A 21,557-nucleotide genomic window follows, 5' to 3' on the forward strand; every position below is an offset into this window, starting at 1 on the left:
GGCCCTTGGCTGTTGGTGAATTCTGGCTCCTGATAATGGGGAGACATTGGCTGGGCCCCATGCTGAGGCCCTCAGGGCAGGAACCATGGCTCACTGCAGCTGTGGGGGCTTCTGCCCACTTGGGCTAGGGCAAGTCTGGGGGAAAGTACAGCTGCTTCTAAACCCGTCTGGGGTCTGCATTCGCCACAGAAGGCCTTTGAGTGTGCCCTGCAGGGTGGGCAGTCTACCCACCCAAAAACATGCAGCACATAGACAGCGGGCTGAGCAGGGTTCTTGGGCACTGTGACCAGCCAGTGTGGTGGCAGCCAAAGGTGTGGCCTCCACCACCAACAGAACCAGCTGCCACTATAGTTTTTCCTCATTTTATTTCAATCCAAAAAGGAGGAGCGCTAGGCAACTCGAGCTCGGCCCCCTGCGGAGAAGAACACGGCTGGGCTCACAGCAGCTGCACAGTCGCTGAGTGCTGAGTCCTCACACCAGGCCGTGGAACATTTCCACCTTTTCCTTGTACAGACAGTAGAACTGCTTGGCCAGAGAGCAGAACGGGGCCTCATAGTTGTCCATCTCCTTCTGGAAGACAGTGGGAGGGGCAGGATTGCTTATAATCCAGGGAGGCTGGTACCCACCTGAGGCCTCCCTTGTGGCAATGCTGCCCATACTCTGACTTGTGGACTCTCTCACATTTGGGCACCTGCTGTCAGGACACTAATTTTACACGGACACAGAGACTTAAGGCCATGCTCTGACAGCTGCACAGCACATAAATGAAATCTGGGCTGAGGTCTGTTTTATTTTTTAAATTATTTTGTGTGTGTTGTGTGCGCAAGTGTGTGTTCACATATGTGTGCATGCTAGTCTCTTGCTATTGCAAATTAATGTTCATCTAGCTTTATGTGGGTGGCTGGGAATTGAACCTGGGCTGCCAGGCTTTGCAAGCAAATGCCTTTAATGTTGGAGCCATCTCTCCAAGTCCCTGAGGTCAGTTTTTTTTTTTTTTAAATTTTATTAATTTATTTGAGAGTGACAGACACAGAGAGAAAGACAGATAGAGGGAGAGAGAGAGAATGGGCACGCCAGAGCTTCCAGCCTCTGCGAACGAACTCCAGACGCGTGCGCCCCCTTGTGCATCTGGCTAACGTGGGACCTGGGGAACTGAGCCTCGAACCGGGGTCCTCAGGCTTCACAGGCAAGCACTTAACCGCTAAGCCATCTCTCCAGCCCTGAGGTCAGTTTTTATAGAGTCACCCTTCTTGCCACTAGGGTTCCATGTGGTGGCAGAATATGAAGATGATGTCTCTTCCCGCTTAGCTTTGATGGAGGTTCAAGTACCAAGCAGTGTGCTGCTTGGAAGATCCTGGCCATAGACGGGGAGCCCAACCTGACTCCCGGGGGTGGGAAGGAAGTGGAGGCTAACATAGCAATGAAGGGCCTGGGGTCAGGTGTGGCACATCCCTCCGTAACAGATGACCAGGCAGCAGAAAGAGGCTTCCACTGAGGGACCTGGGCCAAGGGGGAGTATCTTAGGTTTTCATGCCCCAGAGATGGTGCTGGGTCCCAACAAGAACTCACAGCTCCAGGGCTGGGGAGACAGCTCAGTCAATGAACAGTAAAGTGCTTGCCCTGCAAACAGAAGACCTGAGTGCAACCCCAGAACCCACATAAAATGCTGGGCACGGTGGTGTGTGCTCATAATCGCAGTGCTGGGAGGTTCAGCGACAGACCCTGGCACAGATCAATAGAGAAATGATAAACAAACGGACAGCATTCCTGAGGTTGTGTCCCCCCACACACACACACACGAGAAGACATGACATCCCAGATGTAGGGTGGGCTTCTGGGCTGAAGGTGTGACATGTCAGATCTGGCATTTTCAGCCCCTGGAATGCTTCTCCTGACTAAAGGTGCCCAAGGACATTTCTATTTTCTGGGAGGCCTAAAATGACAGCTTGCTTTAGGCTGTATCTAAGGGCAACCAATGACAAGGCCTCTAGGGTGAGGTAGGAAAGGCTGGGGGCGGGGGGCACACTCACACACACAGCACCCTCCTGTCACGGTGGCCATGGTTTACTCAGTCTTTGGGGGCCCATGTGATTTTGTGTCTGTCCCCAGTGCCTTTGATTGGGGCCTGATGTCACCAATAGCAGGGAGGCAGCACCGGAGGGCGTCTCACATTTTTTTTCTCTCAGCCTCCCAAGTGTTGGTTTATAGGCAGGTACTTGTGTGTCTCTAGTTCTCTCAGCAGCAGAGAGAGCCCACCACACTTGAGACAGGAGCTGTTGCTATGCACACACAAGGACCATCTTAAAGCACCTCAGTGGCTGGCAAAAGCACAGTCTTGACAAGAGGCAGTGAAGTGTCCCCCAGTGGAGTGGGAGAATTCTCAAAGCAGGGGAATGTCACCCAAGTTGCTGTTTATGGTGGCTGCATTTTACAGATGAGTAGATGGGCATACCCAGCGGGTGGAGCAGCCCAGCTGGTTGGTGCTAAGTCCAGCCTACATCTGAATCCCTGGTGGGCACAAGGAACCTTTCCACAGTACAGCCAGCAGGTTGAGAGCAATGCCAGGTGGCCCAGGCCCATAGGGAGCTGCCTGGGGCCCACAGTGAGAGGGACCCCATCGGCAAGAGAATACAGGGCACAATGCCAGGAGTGCAGTGGGGAAGGTGGACAGCGTATGGCCTAGCTGAGCACCGGTGCCGAGCCCACAGCTGCCAAGGACCCAGCAGCTGTCACCTCCACATATTTGTAAGAGGAAGGCACTATGCACAGCATCATGTCCTGGGCGACGTCAATGCCCAGCAGTAAAACATTCCACCCGTTGAAACTATCCTCAAGCACTGAGTGGGAGAGAACGGGGATTTCTAAATGAATTGGAAAGCTATCTGAAGCACGGGCCTGGGAGAGCCCGTCATAAGAAGTAAGGAAGTCAGTGCCTGTGAGCCTCAGCAGGCGCCATAGAGTGCGCTGGAATAGATGGAAATTGAGCCATTTTCCAAATGCATTGAGGGCCGTCAGTGACAGGAATCCTTTTGTCAAATGACTAATTGGAATCTTGCTTACACAGTTTGAACACTGACAGAGCAGATCTCTTCAGAGCCAAGGACTTTTCGAGTAGGCTCAGACTAGCTTAAATCTGGTTTAGAAATGTGTCTCCAAGAACCCCAAAGGTTTTTTGGGAGGTCAGGGTGAGCATGACCTTCTAGGCCTGAGCTTTCCAAGTGAATGGGCCTGCATCCTGGCCCTGGTTCTATGCATCACAGTCTCTGCAACTAGGAAAAGCTATGTGACCTCTCTGAGTCTGTTTGCTAAATGAACAAAAAGGATAGGAAGCGTTGCCTTGCTGTTCAGCTACAAAGCTTAAATAGACATTGTGTGCAAAATCCAAGCACACAGTAGGCTCTCAGCAGGCATGCCTGGATGACAGATGACCTAGTTCTTGAACTATTTGCATGTAATCTCACCTTATAGTGACAAACAGGGGACTTTGATGTTGGTTTTTTAAAAAAATTTAAACTACATTTAAAGAAATCCCTTTGGACTTTTTTGGCCTGAAAGTGTCAGCCATTGGAGGGGCATTAGAAAGCCAAAGAACCATGGAGGTCTCTCTCTGGGGCTGCTACAAAAGCAAGGAGGCGGGCTTGGCAGCATCTCAAACGCACTGGGTTGTATTTCCTTTTTAATTACAGCTTCCTTAACCGAGCTGCCGGTGGAGCTCCTGTTAGCAGCGTCCAGAGGGGACTAGTTAACAGGTGCAGTTAATACTGAGTGCCAACCGCGGCCTCCTCAAGCAGTATTTATGCCACCTGTCCAACATCTGAGCAAAGTTGACTCACACAGCCCAGTGGCCTTGGATGACTGACAGATATACTGGGATGAGTTTGAATTTCTGAGTTCAGGGAAATATGGCATACTGGGGGAGGGGACAGCATGACTGATGTGGACAGAGGAAGAGAGAACAGGGAACCGCTGGAAGCACGTGGAGGTCTATGGCGAGCTGAGGAACCCGTCCTCTCCCTGAACATCATTAACTTAGCATTGTGATAATTGGACTGGAGACAGTCATCTCTCCACAAGCCATAAATTCAGGGGTTTAATAATAGCAGTAAAAACATCATAGCAAGGGATCATTTATACTTTCAAAAAGCTAACGTGTCATGTTGAGTGTTTACTACTCACCAGACTTTGTGCTAAGAATTTGTATGTTATGTGCACGTGGGGGCCAGAGGGTGACTGTCAAGTGTTTTCCTCTACGGCTTTCTAAAACCTCATTATTTATTTATTTATTTATTTATTTTGGACAGGGTTTCTCAGTGAGCCCAGAGCTCACCAATTTGGCTGGACTAAGTTACCAAGCAAGCTCCAGGGATCCTCCTGTTTCTATCTTCCTAGGCTGTGATTACAGGCGCGTGTCACCACACTTAGCATTTTACATGGGTGTCAGGGATCCAAATCCAGCTCTCATGTGACTCTGGGCCAGTCTCTTTTCCTCCTCACACTGAACTGGGAACTGGGCTCCAACTCCTGGTTCTCAGGACTGGCCATGAAGGGGCAAACCACTGTTAGCAACATTAGCTCCTGCAGAGCTCAAGGGTCAGGGGCCACACCGTCCACTGGAATGTCTTCCCAGGGGAGACACGGCATTGCTCGGGGCAAGCTGGTGGCCCTGCTTCACCATAACACACCGTGGGCTCTTGCTAAATATACCAAGCCAAGATCTGGGTGGAGTATGAACACCCATCCCGATTTGACTCTGCGTATCCTAACAGAACCACAGTATTCACGTGGCATTATGAAAAAACCCTTCCTGGTCAGGCCCCCTTCTGAGTACGGCATGGCAGGGGAGGTACTCACCACAGACGTCTCAAAATATTCCAGGCCTTGGCCCAGCGCCCACGCCTGGGCCTGAGCTGAGTCCACTGCTCGCCTCCCAGCTAGGTCCGTCTTAGTTCCCACTAAAACACCTATCAAAAGAAAATAACAACATGTGTTTAGCAGTGGCAGGCTGGAAGGTCCCTGAGGGCCCTACAGGAGCAGTGCTAAACTTTTACTTTCTATACATAGCTTCTCTGTTTCAACCAGTCTGTATCCCTTGTCTTAAGACTTCAAGCACCTCGTAGGCCAGGGCCAAATTTCTAAGAGCATCTGTGATCCTTCCTAGCATAGAGAACCAACTTTGAAAATGGTCATTAAAGCTAATCTCAGGCCTGGGCTTGGAGTCAGGGACTGGGAGGTAATTGAGCTCTGCTCCCAGCTGCCTTGGCCATGCTAATTTCTGAGCCTGTCTCTGGAGACTGCTCTCCCTGGCCTGTAATGAGAATTGTTGATCTCACACAGGGACAAAAAAAATCTGATTTAAAGCATTCACCAGTGACAATGGGACTTGAATACAATGTGAGCCCTGCATACAGGAGAAAATGAGGAATTCTTCCCTGCAGTTAGCTTGCTGAAAATATCATTGCGTGACACACAACCTTCCTCTCTATTACTCTGACTGTTCCACAACTCTGCCAGGTAGGTGGCATCACCTTCCCTGGACAGGGTGGGAGAGGGTGGTGGCTTATGGAGTTTGCCAGGCCACCAAGAACCGAAGACTCGGGCACCTTGTTCTGCACCACAAAGACCTCTGCAATGACCTCAGGCCCTGAACTGCTGCTGGGGAACAGACGCCTGCAGCTCGTACCTGGGACGAAGACCCCTGGAGCTTGGGCCCGAACCTTCTCCAGCCACTTGCTGCAACCGTTGAAGGACTGCTCATTGGTCACATCATAGACGAGACAGAAGACATTGGGGTTCTCCCACTGTGTAGGAAGGACAGGAGGCGCACATGTCAGGGCTATGACAGGGACTCCTGGGCTCCAGAGAAGCAGTGAGAGTGATGGATATAAAGCTGGATCAACCCCGGGACGGCCACGGTGTGCCACAGAGCACACGGAGCCGGGCGCAGGCGGATGCAGCTGGGAGGGAGGCTAGCTCCCACCTGGAAGAGGAGTTCCCATTTGAGGGAGGGAACACTGACGGGGCAGCTTCCTGTGAAAAATGGAGGCAGCTCAACTTTGCAGGGTTGCTTGGGACAGCACCACGCTGTAGGTGAAGAGAATGGGCTCCAAGAAGTGACTGGCCTCAGGGATGCGCATTAGGGACAGCCAAACCAGCGGGGCTGAGGCTGCTCTGCACCCGGAGTCATGCTCTTTGCTTTGTCGTTTTGGGGTTTAAGTGTGTGTGTGGGGGGGGGCATGTGCAGGGCCAGGTACTGGGTATCTTCCTCAATCACTCTCCACCTTAGATGTTTTGAGACATGGTTTCTCACTGAATTGAGAACTCATGGCTTGGCTAAAACAGCCAGGGAACACAGGATCCGCCTATGTGCCTCCCCAGTGCTGGGATGAAAGGCACCTGCACCACCACGCCTGGCTGGGAATCCAAACCCAGGTGCTCATGCTTTACAGCAAGCACTTTACTAATGGAACCGCGTGCTCAGCCCCCAGAAGCCTGGGCTTGTCTGCCACAGTTCACCAATCCTTCCCTCCCTCGGTTTTCCGAGGCTCCACTGCCATGAAGCTGAGGCACTCTTCCATTCTGGAGGCCGAGGGAGTGCTGCTCCCCCACTCACCTGCCCCTCGCCATGTGCTTGCCTACGTATTCTTCACAAGGGCTACTTTTCAAAATGGGGGGGACCCTTTTGGCTTCTCCCACATTGTCACCATCAGCCCTAATGCACACCATACCAATGAGCCAGGGCTCTATCCTAAGGCTGGGGCTGTTGGCCTAAGGGGTGCCCCAGATTCCCAGGATGTCCTTCTGCCTGCCTGACTCATTTGTGGCATGACCTGTCCAGGCTGTGGGTGCTTCCTCTGGCACATAAGTCTCTGGGCTCTCCCACCCTGCAGAACTAGAGCTGCTTGGTGTTTGGGGTGTCAGTGACCTTGTATGGTGTGGGGAGAACCTTATCCTACAGTCTCTTTGGAAAGGCAGCCCGGGTCTGGCTCTGGAGATATGGCAGAGCAAATCTTAATGCAGTGGCCATCTTCAGGTGTGGGGAACGGAACGGTCTCATCCTGGGAGGCTGAGGAGGGCTGAAGGAACTCCAGCAGAAGAGGTTCTCAAGAGAACAGGCCCCAGAGAGGGGCTTCAAGGACTGTCACACAGGACATTTGGAAGGGTCATTCCAGAGCTGAGGGGGCCATGTTCGTTCCAAGCCTCTCCTCCTTGCCGCGGCAGGGAGGAATGCCCCTTAAAGGATTCTGCCCAGCAGTTTTCCCCGCAGGCCCCGGGCAGGGACGTCCCAGTGGAGCAGCATGGGGGCAAGCGCCGGGCAGGAGGGGTGGCTGAGACAGTTAGGAACAAGAACGTGCTACTTGCCAATTTATCCAGCATTTCAGAAAACATCTCCTTGCCAGCTGAGTCAAAAATGAAAAGCTCCTGGAAGGAAAAAAAAAAAAAAAACACGGGCTGGAGAGATGGCTTAGCGGTTAAGCGCTTGCCTGTGAAACCTAAGGACCCCGGTTCGAGGCTCAGTTCCCCAGGTCCCATGTTAGCCAGATGCACAAGGGGGCGCACGCGTCTGGAGTTCGTTTGCAGAGGCTGGAAGCCCTGGCGCGCCCATTCTCCCTCTCCCCCTCTATCTGTCTTTCTCTCTGTGTCTGTCGCTCTCAAATAAATAAATAAAATTAAAAAAGGAAAAAAAAACATCCCAGGAAAGTGCACATGAGGGAAAGTCTAGTCCCCACTGTCGCGGACCCTGGGGCTTTTCATGGGCGTGGCTCTGCTAGTGAACTGCATTTCACCCTCAAGCTCCCCTGGACAGGCCTGGAGACAAGGCAGCAGCAAGGAACCCACTCTGCCCGGGGTGCAGGGACGAGGGCAGGCGGCTCACCTCTCCCAACCGAGTGTGAGACTCCGGGAGCAGGCTGGTGGCTCACCTCTCCCAACCGTGAGTGTGGGACTCCGGGAGCAGGCTGGCGGCTCACCTCTCCCAACCCTGAGTGTGGGACTCCGGGAGCAGGCTGGCGGCTCACCTCTCCCAACCCTGAGTGTGAGACTCCGGGAGCAGGCTGGCGGCTCACCTCTCCCAACCCTGAGTGTGGAACTCCGGGAGCAGGCTGGTGGCTCACCTGGTGACAAATGCTAAGCAGGTTGACACATGCTCTGCTTTCCAAAAGGTCACTCTGCACTTTGTTCACCACATGGATTCTCAAATGTTAGATCAATTCTAGGTAAAAGAGATCACTCAGGAGGCCTGGGGAAGGCACTCAAAGTAGGACAGCCTGCCACCATTCTGGGTTGGCAAAAGTACATTTTGGACTCGGGGTGCCCAGCCTTCCTAGGCCAAGTAGGAGCCCCTCCCCAGTGAAGCTGCTCCTCCAGAGCCTCCTTCAGCTCCCCAAGCCCTTCCTGCCATGGCAGCCCCTGGATGGCTCCAGACTCTGGTGAGCAGCACTGTCTGACCCGCTGCCTGCTCTGCACATGGGCTCCGGGTCTTGCCATTTCTCAGGGCACCAGGGGCCTTGTAAAAGCTGGTGAAAGTTGCACACCCTCTCCCCAAGGATGGACACACCACCTTAACACCTTGCAATTCAACCTCAAGAATCCATGCAGGAATTCAGCTGATGGCCCCGATACAGATGACAACTTCTTGCGGCAAGGCCTGCACCCACGTCCTCACCGCCTTCTTGGGTCCTCCCTTGAAGGCTCACCCCACCAGCTCAGAAAGTCTAAGCCCAGCCCATGAAGCAGGTCACAGCCCGTGTGTCAGGAAGGGACCCCGGCCCACAGACAAGCCCTGAGCGTCTCTGGACTGTGGGTGTCACTCACCACACTGTCGTTGGTGCACGGAATTAGCACTGTCTTCACAACCAAATCCACACCTGCTGTCTGCCAGGGGACACCAAAAACATGCCATGAGAAGAGACCCAACCTTGCTATAAGGATGTCCCCACCCCAGTGTCTAGGCTCTGGTACCCATGTGTCATACTGGGCAGTACCCTCAGCAGACAGCCTCTTGGCTGGCATTTGCCTGGTCTCTCATCAGGCCTCTTTGGGGATTTTGCAAAGTCAGCTCTGCAGGGTTAAACATCACTTCCTTCTTTTTTAAATTTATTTTGAGACTGAGCGAGAAAGAGGCAGAGGGAGAAAGGGGGAGAGAGAGGGAGAGAATGGGCACACCAGGGCCTCTATGCAAACGAACACCAGATGCATCCACCACCTTGTGCATCTAGCTCTACATGGTTACTGGAGAACTGAACCTGGGCCCTCTGGATTTTCTGGCAATTGCCTTAACCACTAAGCCATCTCTCCAACCCAAAGATCACCTCTTGTCAGGCCGTGGCCAAGTGGGCCCTCCCTTGGCTCACCAGGGTGTAGTTCTTCTGGAAATGGGTCCCATCACTGCGGAACAGCTGGGCCAGGGCAGTCTTGCCTACAGCCGCATCTCCTGAGGTCACAGCAGAAGAAGAAACATCACCTCCCTTCTGCAGACCAGCAAACCTCCTCCTTCATAGCATCTGTCTAGAAATCAAAACTTGCAGAGTGTTCAGAGCAGGCATCGGTGGCTCTCATGGGAAGCAGAGAGGTCACAGGCATGGCAATGGGTCTATGAGACTCCTTTTTTTTTCCTTCTTTTTTTAAACTTTTACTTTATTTGTTTGAGAGAAAGAGACAGACAGAGAGAGAATGGGCACACCAGGGCCTTCAGCTGCTGCAAACGAACTCCAGATGTGTGCACCCCCTTGTGCATCTAGCTTCCGTGGGTCTTGGGTAATTGAATCTGGGATCCCTTGGCTTTGCAGGCAAGCGCCTTAAGTGCTAAGCCATCTCTCCAGCCCACTATTTAACTTTCAAAGTATACCTAGTTCTAGATGTGAAAACGAGGCTCAGAAAAATTAAATAATTTTCCTAATGACACACATCTAGGAAGGTGAGCAGGTGACCTGAGTGCTTGAGACTCCTTTTTAAAACTCACAATGACCAGGGCACTTTTCTATACAGCCCGTGAGTCTGCGAACCAAAAGAATGACCCAGAAGGTAACAGAGGTTAAGAAGAGCCCTGGAGCCCTGCCAACAGCTGAGACACACCCCAGGGGGAAACCTGCCACTTTCAAATTGGAGCCTTGCCTGGAAAGGGCAGTGAGTGCTGCACCTACAAGAACTCTCCTGGCTGAAAAGATCTGCGTTTAGCCCTTTGCCCGCATCCTCTTCTGCTCTGACGGGAAAGAGGTCCGGAGCGACCTTCGCCTTCTGGAAATCCATTTCCAAGGGATCTCTTCCACCCCTCACCTCAGCACCCAAGTGACTGCTGAGGTTCAGGTCCTAGGGCCTTGCCGCCAACTGTAGTTGAGATAGTTTCCTCCAAACTCAGTATCTGCTCAGCTGATTGTCCTAAAGCCCCTTGTTCAGTCAGCAGCCTCAAAAACCGGCACTTCTGAATGAAAGGTCTGTCTTCAGTGTGGGATCAGAACCTTTCCAAAGTGTGCAGGGAGGAATTTCTCCTGGATTTTTCAAGTGCTGTCAAGGGTGCTAGAAGCTGTGGGGGCCTTGCCCCCTCTCCTTTTCCACCCATGGGGGCCAGTTGGTCTCCCCTGACACAGGCTGCTTACACGTGCAGTCTCTTTTCCACATTGACAACCTCACATGACTCTCACCCCACCACAACAGGCTCAACAGGATGGCTGCTTTATGTTTTGTCGCAGGACATGGGACACCACCACTGGCCCCCACCACCACATGTCAGCACTGGGGATCACCTCCAGCTCTGTTCCCCGTTTCACAGCCACTCCCCACCGACTTTGCTTGACTTCCCCAGTGTGCACGAACAGTGCACGTTGGACTTTCCCACCTCTAATGCTCTCCTGTGAGATAATGGCGTGGCTACCATGGCACTTAAGCTTCACCGTACGTGAGCGTGACCTCCTCCACACTGAGCAGGGCTTCAGGACTTGCTTTTCTAGCTCTGCTTCTTAGAAGGGAACCATCCCGGGTTGTGCCCCCCTCCCGAGCCCTTCACTGGCTCATTCACTGCTTCATTTCCACACTCTGCCCCTTCCTTCTCCACCACAGTGATGTTTGAAGAGATGGAGGCGCAGAGGTGGTGACTAACTGGCTGGGGAGTCCAAAATCCTTCCGAGCTACCAGGCCGGGCCCCTTCCTGCTGGCCTATTCCAAAGCTCCCCTCCAGGCCCTCCTCACTGCAACCTCCCAGGAGCGGGGGTAGCCCCACCTTCTTGACTCCTATTCTTCTCCTGAATCCAGGTGAAAAATGGCTCCATTTCCCTGTGAAATTCCCTGCAGACTAGTTCTGGGTAACTTCATGAGTGTTTCTTCAGACTCAGTCAGTCAGTCAGTCACCCAGAGTGGCGGCCAAGCTCCTGTGTGGCTACGAGAAGGACTGGAGCACAGGGAGCGCAGGAGCTGATAAACACCTTCGGCAGAAACGAGATGGCAAGTGCAGGTCCAAACAGTGCAAGCTGAGAAGAGAGTGTCGGAGCGAGCGGCCAGAGAAATGGGAGGGAGACCTCCTGTGGGGAGGGTGGCAGACTCAGCTGCCTCCAGCGGGCACCAGGCAAGGGCCCGCGGGACCTCAAAACTAACTGCCAAGTCCAACTGCCAGTGCTTGGCTCTCACCGTCAACCTCTACGGAAGGCAAAGCAGCCTGAAGCAGCTCCAGTCCCCAAGCCGGTCCTGCACCTGGTTCTACCACCACTGTTCTGCTCCTTGCGTGGTCTTCAGCCCCTTCGGTCTCCCAAAGGGGGGAACTCCGGGGGGGGGGGTATCCTCAGTGCTTGGATCCCAGCTACTCTGCTTCCATCTCTCTCATTCCTTGAATCACTGTGCCATGCAAGATCTCTCCCCCAAGCCGGCTGTTCTAGCAGCTATGGAGACTTCCGCTGACTCGTTCAGTCTGCTCATCTGTACCCAGGCCCGCGCCACACCTGGTCCTGAGTGGACTCACCCACCCACTTCACTCTTTCTGATCATCATGACACCAAGCATCCACCACTGACCACTGCCCTCCCCCATGTCCAGCTGGTCTTCCTTTCATGCCTTCCATCCTGGACTGTCTCTCAAACTCCCATTTCTGGTACTTTCCTGAGGATACACCTCACACCAAATCCATCCTCCCTGGGTTGTCTGGAAGAGCTGGGACAAGGGCTCTGGCTTCTTTTTCAGAGCTTTCTGTCAGCTGTATCAAAGGCAGTCCTACAGCAAGGCTGGAAGGCCGAAGAGGAAAAGGAAGAGCCCCTTCCCATCCCTGTGGCTCCTCTCCAGGCCTGAAGGCCATGCTCCGTTCTCCCGTCACTCTGCATGCTGCTAGTGTCCCCACTTGCACTTCCAGCTTGCTGACATACTCAACTGCCATCCTACATATCACTCTATTGTACAGTGCGACTGCCATCCAGCCCAGTTCCCACACTTGGCCTTGATCCAGTGCCTTGAGAACTCAAAACACCAAACCCCATGATGGCTCAAACTGCCTTGGTCACATCTGTCCCTAAAGCAGGGTTGAGCCCCTGCCAGGGAAAACAGGTCCTGGTGACATGTAGTGGCACTGACTGCTGGTGACATCTTCTGGCTGCTGCACCAGCTGGTAGCCTGTGCCCAACTTGGTGGGGGCCCTTCTGCTCTCATGGCCGACCTGTCCCCCGCTCTACTGTGTCTCAGCCTTTCCTGTGGCGGCATCAGACCTCCCACACCCGAGCCATTGAATTCTCTGCTGCCATGCCAGAGCCTGACAGAAACGCTTCCCCAGCAGCTCTCTCCTTTCCCTGCCGCCTGGTGCTTCCCACTCAAGCTCAGCCCCCTGGAGGGCCCATCCCAAGGCACAGCCAGGGCATATTCTCTCCTACAGCATTCACCCATGGGTCTCTCCCCAGACAGCCCTTAACCCCCTTCTAGCATCTGCCTTTCTCCACCTGTCCCTTATACAAAATCTGCCTGTTCTTTTAGTCCCTGGACTCTCCTCATGGCCAGCCACCTCCATTCAATCCAATTCAAATTCTGCCCTTTCAATCAGCTCCTTCCTGGATGGCCTCTGAGGTCGTCTCACCCTCTGCTGGGTGGCTATGGATTGCTACTCATAGTGTGGGACAAAACATCAGAAGTACATGCCAGGGGACACAACTGTTATCTCTACATGCATACACAGACAGTATCTCACAGGAAGGGCACAGCCTCCAGCTCCACTGTGGGATAACTGTGATGTTAGGTCAGTTACTTAACTTTTCTGTGCTTCACTTGCAATACCTGTAAAACAGGACAACAGAGACAACAGAAGCTACCATACAGAACTGTCTCAGGCATTTAAGAAGGCAGTGTGCTCAGGGATTGACACACTGTTAAGTGCGGTTTAACTGTCAGCTGTGGTTTTCTCTCCCCCCACCCCGAACCCTGACGAGTAGCAGATGTGACTGAGGTACTTTCCAGAATCTGGCACACATCTGGTTGCGGTGTGATTGTTCACACTTATCTGATCCTTCCTGGCATGTGGAACTGAGCTGACTGCAGTTTGTGTACCAGTTACCGTCTCATTGCTGAGACAAAACATCTGAGCAGAAATAGCTCATGGAAGGAAGGGTTCACTTCAGCTTGCGGTTTCAAGGGGAGGTTTCATCATGGTGGGGAACGCATGGCTGGAGCAGATGGCTGGGTGCTACACCTCCACAGAAGCAGGGAAGGAGCAGAGAGAGTAAGCTAACACTGGCAAGTGGGGCCCAGTGACACACTTCCTCCAGCAAGGCTCCACTGCCTGGGTTAAGTATGAGGTCTAATCACAAATACATGAGGCTACAAGCACATTTTACATTTCAACCACCAGACATGGTAACTTACAAATGAGAGAGGCACAATAAATATCCTGAGTGAATATACACGAGAACTGAATGTCAGGTCCCTCTGTGACTAGTTACATGGCAGGAAATACGGGATGCAAGAGGAAACATAAAACCAAGGAAGGGGTGCATATGACTAAGAATGTACAGGCAGTCATCTGATGGGCTGGATCCCTGAGCTGAGGTCTTTTGGACCCTGGAGACTTCCAAGGGGAGATGCTCTTGAGTCAGGCTGCAGACTCAGGGTCAGGTACCACTGACTCCAGCTGGGGCTGGAATCAGGCAAACACTATCACAAGGGCTGGAGTAAAGAAGGGCAAAGCAATCAAGTCTTGGAGACTGTGCAAAGTGAGCTGAAAATGTAACCCCAGAAATCAGAACACACAGCTCTGCTCCAGGGGAAGAGAGGTGTGACCCATGGCAAGTGTCCTCACCACTCTGTGCCTCAGTTGCCTCCTACTAAACGAGGATGACACAGGACTCCATAAATGGCTGTGAGAATTCAGCGACTCCTGTACTGAAGGACCTAGCACAGGAAGGCAGCACACGATGGGGCTAGAAAGCTAAGCAGCGAAGGAGGAACTAAGAAATCACAGGCAGAGGCAGCAGCCCACTTTAAAAGAAACCTAACTTTAGAAAATGAAAGTGTCCCCAACTCACCCATGAAGAAACTGAATGCTGTCCAAGAACACAGCCAGAAAGAGGAACGAACGGCCAGAGAGTGCTCTTTTGTTACCCAACACTGCCTCCTCTGGTGCTTTGCAGACTAGACACTCTCCTGAGAATGGTGCATTGCTTTTGCTTCAGTTAAGATCTGAGCTATGACTGTCAGTCAGTCATCTTTCTGCATGACCCTTTTACCTTCAAATTAAAAAACTCATTAAATGTGCTATCATCTGTTTTCAGTCTGGAAGAGAGAAATAACAAGAAATCTTTTGGGGCTTGGAAGATGGTTCCGTGGGCTAGAGCACCTGCTGCCTAAGACTAGGACCTGAGTTGGGTCTTCAGCCACCCAAGGTAAAAACCTGGCGGCTGTGCCTGCCTAACCCCAGCACCGAGGGCAGCAGAGGCAGGAACACTGCTGGGGCTGGCTGGTCAGCTGCTCTACCCTCTTCCAGAGAACAAGAAGCCAGCTTGAGCCGGGCGTGGTGGCACACGCCTTAATCCCAGCACTCGGGAGGCAGAGGTAGGAGGATTGCCATGAGTTCGAGGCCACCCTGAGACTCCATAGTGAATTCCAGGTCAGCCTGGGCTAGAGTGAGACTCTACCTCGAAAAACCAAAAAAATAAAAATGAAAAAGAAAGAAACCAGCTCGAGTTCCAGTTCAATGAGAGACCCCGATTCAAGGACATCAGTGAAAGAGTAATAAAGGAGGACACTAGATGTTCCCCCTGGCCTCTGCATGCTTGCCCACAGGGCATGAATAACTGCACACACCACACACTCCACCCAAAAAAGGATTTTTAAAAAAATTTTTAAATTTTTATTAACATTTTCCATGATTATAAAAAAAATCCGGTGGTAATTCCCTCCCTCCCCACCCCCACACTTTCCTCTTTGAAATTCCATTCTCCATCATATTACCTCCCCATTACAATCATTGTACTTACATATATACAATATTGACCTATTAAGTATCCTCCTCCCTTCCTTTCTCTTCCCTTTATGTCTCCTTCAAAAAAGGAATTTTTGAAAAAAGTTGTATTTATTTGAAAGAGAGAAAGAAACAGAGAGAGAGAAACAGTGTGCATCTGGCTTTATGTGGGTACTGGGGAATCAAACTCAGGTCCTTAGGCTTTGCAGACAAGTGCCTTAACCACTGGACCATCTCTCCAGCCCAGGAATTTTTATTTTTTCAGTATATAATTTCTTGCTTCCTCCCACCCCCCTGAGCTGGTCAGGGAAGTCTGGGAAGGTTACAGGTTTTAACAGTGATACAAGGCCAGCATTTTGGTTTCTGGCAAATCCAGGTTTAGGGATCCTATGTACAACCTTCATTAGGGGTTGATCCTGGACACTACCTCTCAGTGCCTGAGTAAGACCATGGACACACAGAATCTACCATGTGCTATGGCCTGTGAAATACATCCATGTGCCTGGCATGCAAAGACTACTGAGCAAATACATGTGTGACGTGCTGTCACAGGTCTATAATCTAAGTCTAAATGTGCGGGCTGGCTCCAGGGAAGCCCCGCAAATGTAACTGCCACACATACATTCAGGAAGTATTTATCGAGTACCCCACACTGTCCTAAGCATTGTGTGGGGCGCCTGGAGGATCCATCGTCATTAACAACGAAGATTCCTGCCTTTGGGGGACACTCAATGTTTATCTTCAGAACAGGCAGCAGAGTAACCATGGGTCTTAAAGAGAACAGAGAACGCCTCGCACGGACATAATTCACTCTCTCTGACCATGGGAGGGGATGAGTCAGGAAAGAATTCTGGAAGTAGCCACTGCCAGAGTCTGTGATGCCTAATTTGTGGTGGAGGGGGCACAGTAAATGATTTAGCTTAAACACTTAGGGTCTGCTCAGGCGGATTCTCCCGGGTGGAGCTCTAATCGGCTGACGAGGGGGGTCTGAGCATGAGAGAAGCAAGGGAACGCGGAAGAAGAGACTTCTTTAACCGCGGAGGGGAAGTGGGCTCAGTCCCGTGACCGCCGCCGCTGGCCCGTGGGAAGACAGAGGACCATTCCCCCGAGCAAAAGCTGCCGCGGGCTTGGGAAGGCTCGGGGCTCTGGGGACCTCGCATTCACGTTTACGGACTCACCTGCCAGGATGCATTTGGCCGACAGCTTCACCATGGTAACCAGCGAGTACCGCGGACGCGGGGTGGGCGGAGCGGCTGCTAGAGGCGCGGCCCTGGGCGGGGAAGCGAGACGCGGGCGGCGGGGACCCGGCTGGATGGGGCTGGCCCTTCGGAGCGGGGCAGGAGGGTAGCCAGGGTTGACCGGAGGGCGGAAGAGGGTCCAAGAGGCAGCCTGGAGAGAGGCAAGCCGGGAGGCGTGGACCCTACTCCCGGCCCGGCCCCTCAGCCGGGTCCCAGGCAGTGGAGCGCGGCAAAAATCGCCCGCCCCGCGCGTGCCAAACGTCGAACCAAACACACTCGCCACCCCACCCTCTTCCCCCCCCACTGTCTCTCCATTGGCTGCTGTCAAAAGCTCCCACCCCCCCCCATAGGCTCTCAGAGACCCAATAGGAAGAGGAGGCGGGGCTAACTCTCCTGTTCGCGAGACCATTCGCAGAGGTAGCTGCTCTTTATCCGCGCTCCTTGCCAAGTGGTCCCTGGTGATGTCAATCTTCGCTCTCGCTCGCGCCGCCACTCAGCGGGAAAAGCCGCTCCAATCACGAAGTAGCTGTGGGCGGTGACGTAAGGAGCTTTCTGATTGGCCAGAGACTGGATTGAACCATCTTTGAGAGAGGGATGTCCCTGACTTCTAGGAAGTGGGTTCGCCCACGAGGGTCGGTTCGGGGCAGGGCTGGAGCGGCGCCTGCGCAGTAGAGGAAGCCGCAGTCTCTGGAGTTCGCAAACTTCAGGTGCATCTACAAATGCAGTTCCTGTCTCTTATCCTCAAGCGACATCCCATGTTAAAAGGCCGAGCATGTCTGAAATGTCTGAAATGGGGGGGAGGGAAGACAGGGGAGCGGTGGCGTCCTGGGTAGTTAGGTAGAGAGGAGCGAGAAGTTCCAGTGTGGTCCGTTCCCTGGGGCGACTACGGTTAAAGGCCAGGCACTGCACATTCCAGAAGGGAGTGGAAATGGTTTCCCCACAGAGAAATCGTGAGTGTTGGAGTAGATGTGTTTGACATGACTGAAACCACACTATACATAGATGTCTTAAAGTAGCACACGGTACTCCATAAATAGGTAATTTATATGCTATTAGTTAAAATATCTTTAAAATTATAAAATAAAATGTGCAAGATTTGAAGTGATAAGCCATAAGAGGGAGGAAAAGTCAGACTTGTTGAGCAGAGACTGCCTTAGATTTTTTTTTTAAATATTATTTATTTGTAAGGAGAGAGGGAGCCCGCGAGCGCAGGCGAGCCAGGGCCTCCAGGCACTGCAAACGAACCCCAGATGCATGGGCCACCTTGTGCATCTGGCTTATGTGGGATCTTGGGAGTGGAACATGGATCCTTGGGCTTTGCAAGCAAGCACCTTAACCGCTAAGCCATCTCTCCAGCCCTGCCCTTAGATTTGATTCATGCTTTCCTCTTAGTGCACTTACTCAGTTCTATGAAAGTACGGAGTGGAGGATTTGCCCCTCATGTGGGAAGTGTATATGAACATCTGGTGACTTCGTGGGGGACCCCCTTGCTTGCCATTAGGTAGCCAAAGACAGATGGATGCCTTCTCCCTGGCCTGACACCTCTCCTTACTCCTTGGGCCCTAAAGATAGACTACCTATCCCAGCAGGGAAGGAAAGAGAGAACATGCAGGTTGCCTATTTATTGGGTTTTTGTTCCTGTCACAAAATCACTGGGAGAAATGGTTTAAAGGGAGGAAAGGTTTGTTTTGGCTCACAATTTCAGAGGTCTTGGTCCATGGCCATTGGCTGAACATCATGGCAACAGGAGTGCTGCTCATGTTATGGTGGCCACGAAAAGTTAAGAGGGGAGGGGATAGAGAGAGCCCAAGGAGACACCCCCAAGGAAGGACCCTGTTGTAGTTACCTTCACATTGCTAGAACAAAACATGTGACCAAAAGCAGCCCATGGGATAAAGGGTTTATTTTGGCTTGCTTGCGTGAGGGTAAGCTTCATGGTGGCAGGGAAACACACGGCATGAACAGAGGCTGGACGTCACTTTCTGGCCATAGCAGGTGGAAAACCAACAGCAGAAGAGTGAGCCTGGCTGTGGCAAGGGGGAGCTGGCTATAAAATCCTTCTGCTTGCCCTCACACAGACACCTCCTCCAGCAAGACTCTGCTTCCCAAACTGCCACCACCCGAGGACCAAGTATTTAAAACACAAGAGTTTAGAGGAGACATCTGATTCAAGTCACCAGACTCACTGCCTTCAACTAGGCTCCACATCCTAAGTCCCCATCACCTCCCAGTGGCTCATTGTATTAGGAACCCATCAATAGATCTCCACTGGTATTGGAGCCCTCATGATCCAGTGTCACTTTTACAAACCCTACCTCTGAACCTTGCTGCTTTGATGTCCAAGCCATCAATATATGAGCCTTTGGAGGACAGTCACGTCCAGACCATCACATCCCAGGATGTAGATGTCCAACAAGAAAGTGCTCATCCGGGAAGGCGTGATTTGTCCCTGCCACTGTAGCTTGATCTGATACAGTCCCCATTCTCCCTCTTTCTGAGCCCAGAACTTCAGTGGCAAACACTGAGAGGGAAGAGTAGCCTCTCCACAAAGGTGCCTGTGTCAAGAGTGGCTCACCCTCCAGATACTTGTGCCATTAATCTTCTTTTGGCTGCTCTGCATCAGGATGGGTGCCATATGCAGAGCATATGCACACATGTGGGCACACACAGAAACACAGACACACACATTGTCACAGGTGTGCATTGTGTGAACAGCTGTGAAGGCTGCAGTCTTCGTGCAGAGTAAACCATGTGGTTAGAACTTTGTTTTTTTAATTGAATTATTTATTTATTTGAGAGGAAAGAGAGAATGGATGTGCAGGGCCTCCAGCCACTGCAAATGAACTCCAGATGCGTACACCACCTTGTGCATCTGGCTTTATGTGGATACTAGGGAATTGAACCTGGGTTCTTGGGCTTTGCTGGCAAGTGCCTTAACCACTAAGCCATCTCTCCAGCCCTAGAATCTCTTTCCTTTGGATTCATCCCTTTTCTGTTTCCTCTTTCCAGCTCCATCATCTCTCCCCAGGCCAGCCCATTCACTGTGAGGGACTCCAGCACTCCTTAAGGGACTCCTTGAGTCATGGCTGAGACTCTGGGGCACACAAGGGGCAGCCTAGAGTCTGGTTCTTCTCTGCAAGGAGGTGATAACACCTCCCTCCTCACCTTGCCTGCTCCCTCCCTTTTCATGTGGCCACTCAGTGGTTTCAGTCAGCACCAGTACAGGAGATACAGAGTCTCATCCCTCAGGATACTTTGTGCATTAAGTTTTCTGAACAGGGTCTCACCCTGGAGCCCAGCCTGGCCTCCAACTCATGATCCTCCTGAGTGATAGTTTTACAGGCATGTGCCATCATGCCCAGCCTATATATTCTTATTTTTAAATAGTTATGTGTTTATATGACAGGAAGAGGGGGGAGTGAGAGAGAAAGAGGGAGAGAGAAAAAAGTAGGTACATCAGGGCTTCCAGCTGCTGCAAATGAACTTCAGATGCATGCGCCTTGTGTATCTAGCTTATGTGGGCCCTGGGGAATTGAACCTGGGTCCTCTGGCTTGCAGCAGGTGCCTTAACTACCCATCTCTCCAGCCCTATACATTCTTTTAAAAAAATATTTATTTATTTGAGAGAGAGAGAGAGAGGGAGGGAGGGAGAGAATGGGTGCACTAGAATGTACAGCCACTGCAAACAAAACCCAGATGCATGCGCCACCTTGTACATCTGGCTTACATGGGTTCTGAGGAATCTAACCTGGGTCCTTAGGCTTTGCAGGCAGGTGCCTTAATCATTAAGCCATCTCTCCAGCCCCCAGCCTATACATCCTTGGTGACCAAAGGTCAGACTCATGACATACAGTTCTGGGATTTCTGAGGGCTCTGAGGAGTGAAGGCTCTGAGCACTTCCTGCCCAGTCTTTCAATGAGTGCCTCTGGCGGCCATAGTTGGCATTTGTTGGATATGGGTTAATTAATAGTCATATTCATGTTTGATATTCACAGTAACCCCACTAGAGACCTCAATACTCCCTCTCATTCTAGAGAGAAAATATGCAGTGAGCCCCTTAAGGCAGTTCCTTGTGCTGCTTGAACCCCGTGCACCAGGATTCAGGCTAAGTGCCTCTCAGCTCTGGTTTGATGCCACAGCTTTGAGGAAGAAGAAACTATTATTACTGTAAAGGAAAAGCAAGGAAACTGAGGGTCAGGGACAGTGGAAGGTCACATAACAGGCCTGCCAGGGGCAGAGCCAATCCCTGACTCCACTCCTGACCCCTGAGACCCCCGTGGGGTTTCCACTGGTTTCATTCGTGAGCTTTGCTTGGGCCAGACATCATGCTGTTGTTGGGGCCACTAAGGTTGGCATGACAGGTTGCCAGGCCTGAGCTCTGACCTCTCTTGGCCAGGCGGGAGTGAGCCCAGTGTCACAGGTTCTGTGGGGTTTCTTTCTTTTTTTTTTTTTTGGTTGTTTTTCCAAGAGGAGCCAGAAATCTGGAGATTTGTATGAAATCCTCGGATTCAAATACATGTTGGTGATGGAATTTGGAATTAAGTAGAAAACCCTGAATGCTGGCCGGCCTCTCCTGATGGCTCCACCCCGCATCGCACCTGCCCATCTGACCTCTGGCCAGGAAAGGAAGACAATGTGTGAATCAGTGGTGATGCGAGCTGGTAAGGGTCCTGCGCCTGAAGGAGCTGCTCTAACCCCGATGGGTACACAGGAAGTTGGGAAGGAGCTGAGGAGACAGACACCGGGGAATGACATGCTGGGCAGACCAGAGCCCATGCAAGGGATGGAGCGAGGGAGCGCATCTCATACGTGGAGGATGCCAACTGCCACAGGTTGCTTAGATGTCATGCGGCTCTGTGCCGAGGCAGGGCAAGCCAGCAGAGCTCTGCCCCACGCTGCCACTG

General features: G+C 52.1%; 1 protein-coding gene across 5 annotated transcripts; it reads right to left on the bottom strand.

The window, feature by feature from the left end:
* Window positions 1-348: 348 nt before the first annotated feature.
* Window positions 349-16,923, bottom strand: Ift27 (intraflagellar transport 27). 5 transcript variants are annotated; one of them, XM_045153734.1, is made up of 7 exons: window positions 16,594-16,923; window positions 9,351-9,430; window positions 8,812-8,871; window positions 7,360-7,419; window positions 5,681-5,798; window positions 4,852-4,961; window positions 349-567 (listed from the first exon to the last, which is right to left on the bottom strand). In XM_045153734.1, exons 1-7 carry the CDS (start codon window positions 16,625-16,627, stop codon window positions 472-474), a joined length of 558 nt encoding a protein of 185 aa, XP_045009669.1. In that variant the 5' UTR covers window positions 16,628-16,923; the 3' UTR covers window positions 349-471. The 5 variants fall into 5 exon arrangements, with proteins under 5 accessions (XP_045009669.1, XP_004650330.2, XP_045009671.1 ...); XM_004650273.2 differs by having other exon boundaries at window positions 349-570; XM_045153737.1 differs by lacking the exon at window positions 349-567 and adding an exon at window positions 1,128-1,722.
* Between the last annotated feature and the right edge of the window lie 4,634 nt (window positions 16,924-21,557).

This window comes from Jaculus jaculus, chromosome 6, assembly GCF_020740685.1.
Source record: "Jaculus jaculus isolate mJacJac1 chromosome 6, mJacJac1.mat.Y.cur, whole genome shotgun sequence".
NCBI classification, from domain to species: domain Eukaryota; kingdom Metazoa; phylum Chordata; class Mammalia; order Rodentia; family Dipodidae; genus Jaculus; species Jaculus jaculus.

What these genes read in the sequence shown, in the direction of transcription:
- Ift27 (XM_004650273.2), bottom strand. Translation starts at nt 16,627, where the DNA reads ATGGTGAAGCTGTCGGCCAAATGCATCCTGGCAG. An exon ending in GGCCAAATGCATCCTGGCAG is followed by an intron (nt 9,431 to 16,593) that starts GTGAGTCCGTAA and finishes CTGTGACCTCAG; the next exon opens with GAGATGCGGCTGTAGGCAAG. An exon ending in AATATTTTGAGACGTCTGTG is followed by an intron (nt 571 to 4,851) that starts GTGAGTACCTCC and finishes ACTGTCTTCCAG; the next exon opens with AAGGAGATGGACAACTATGA.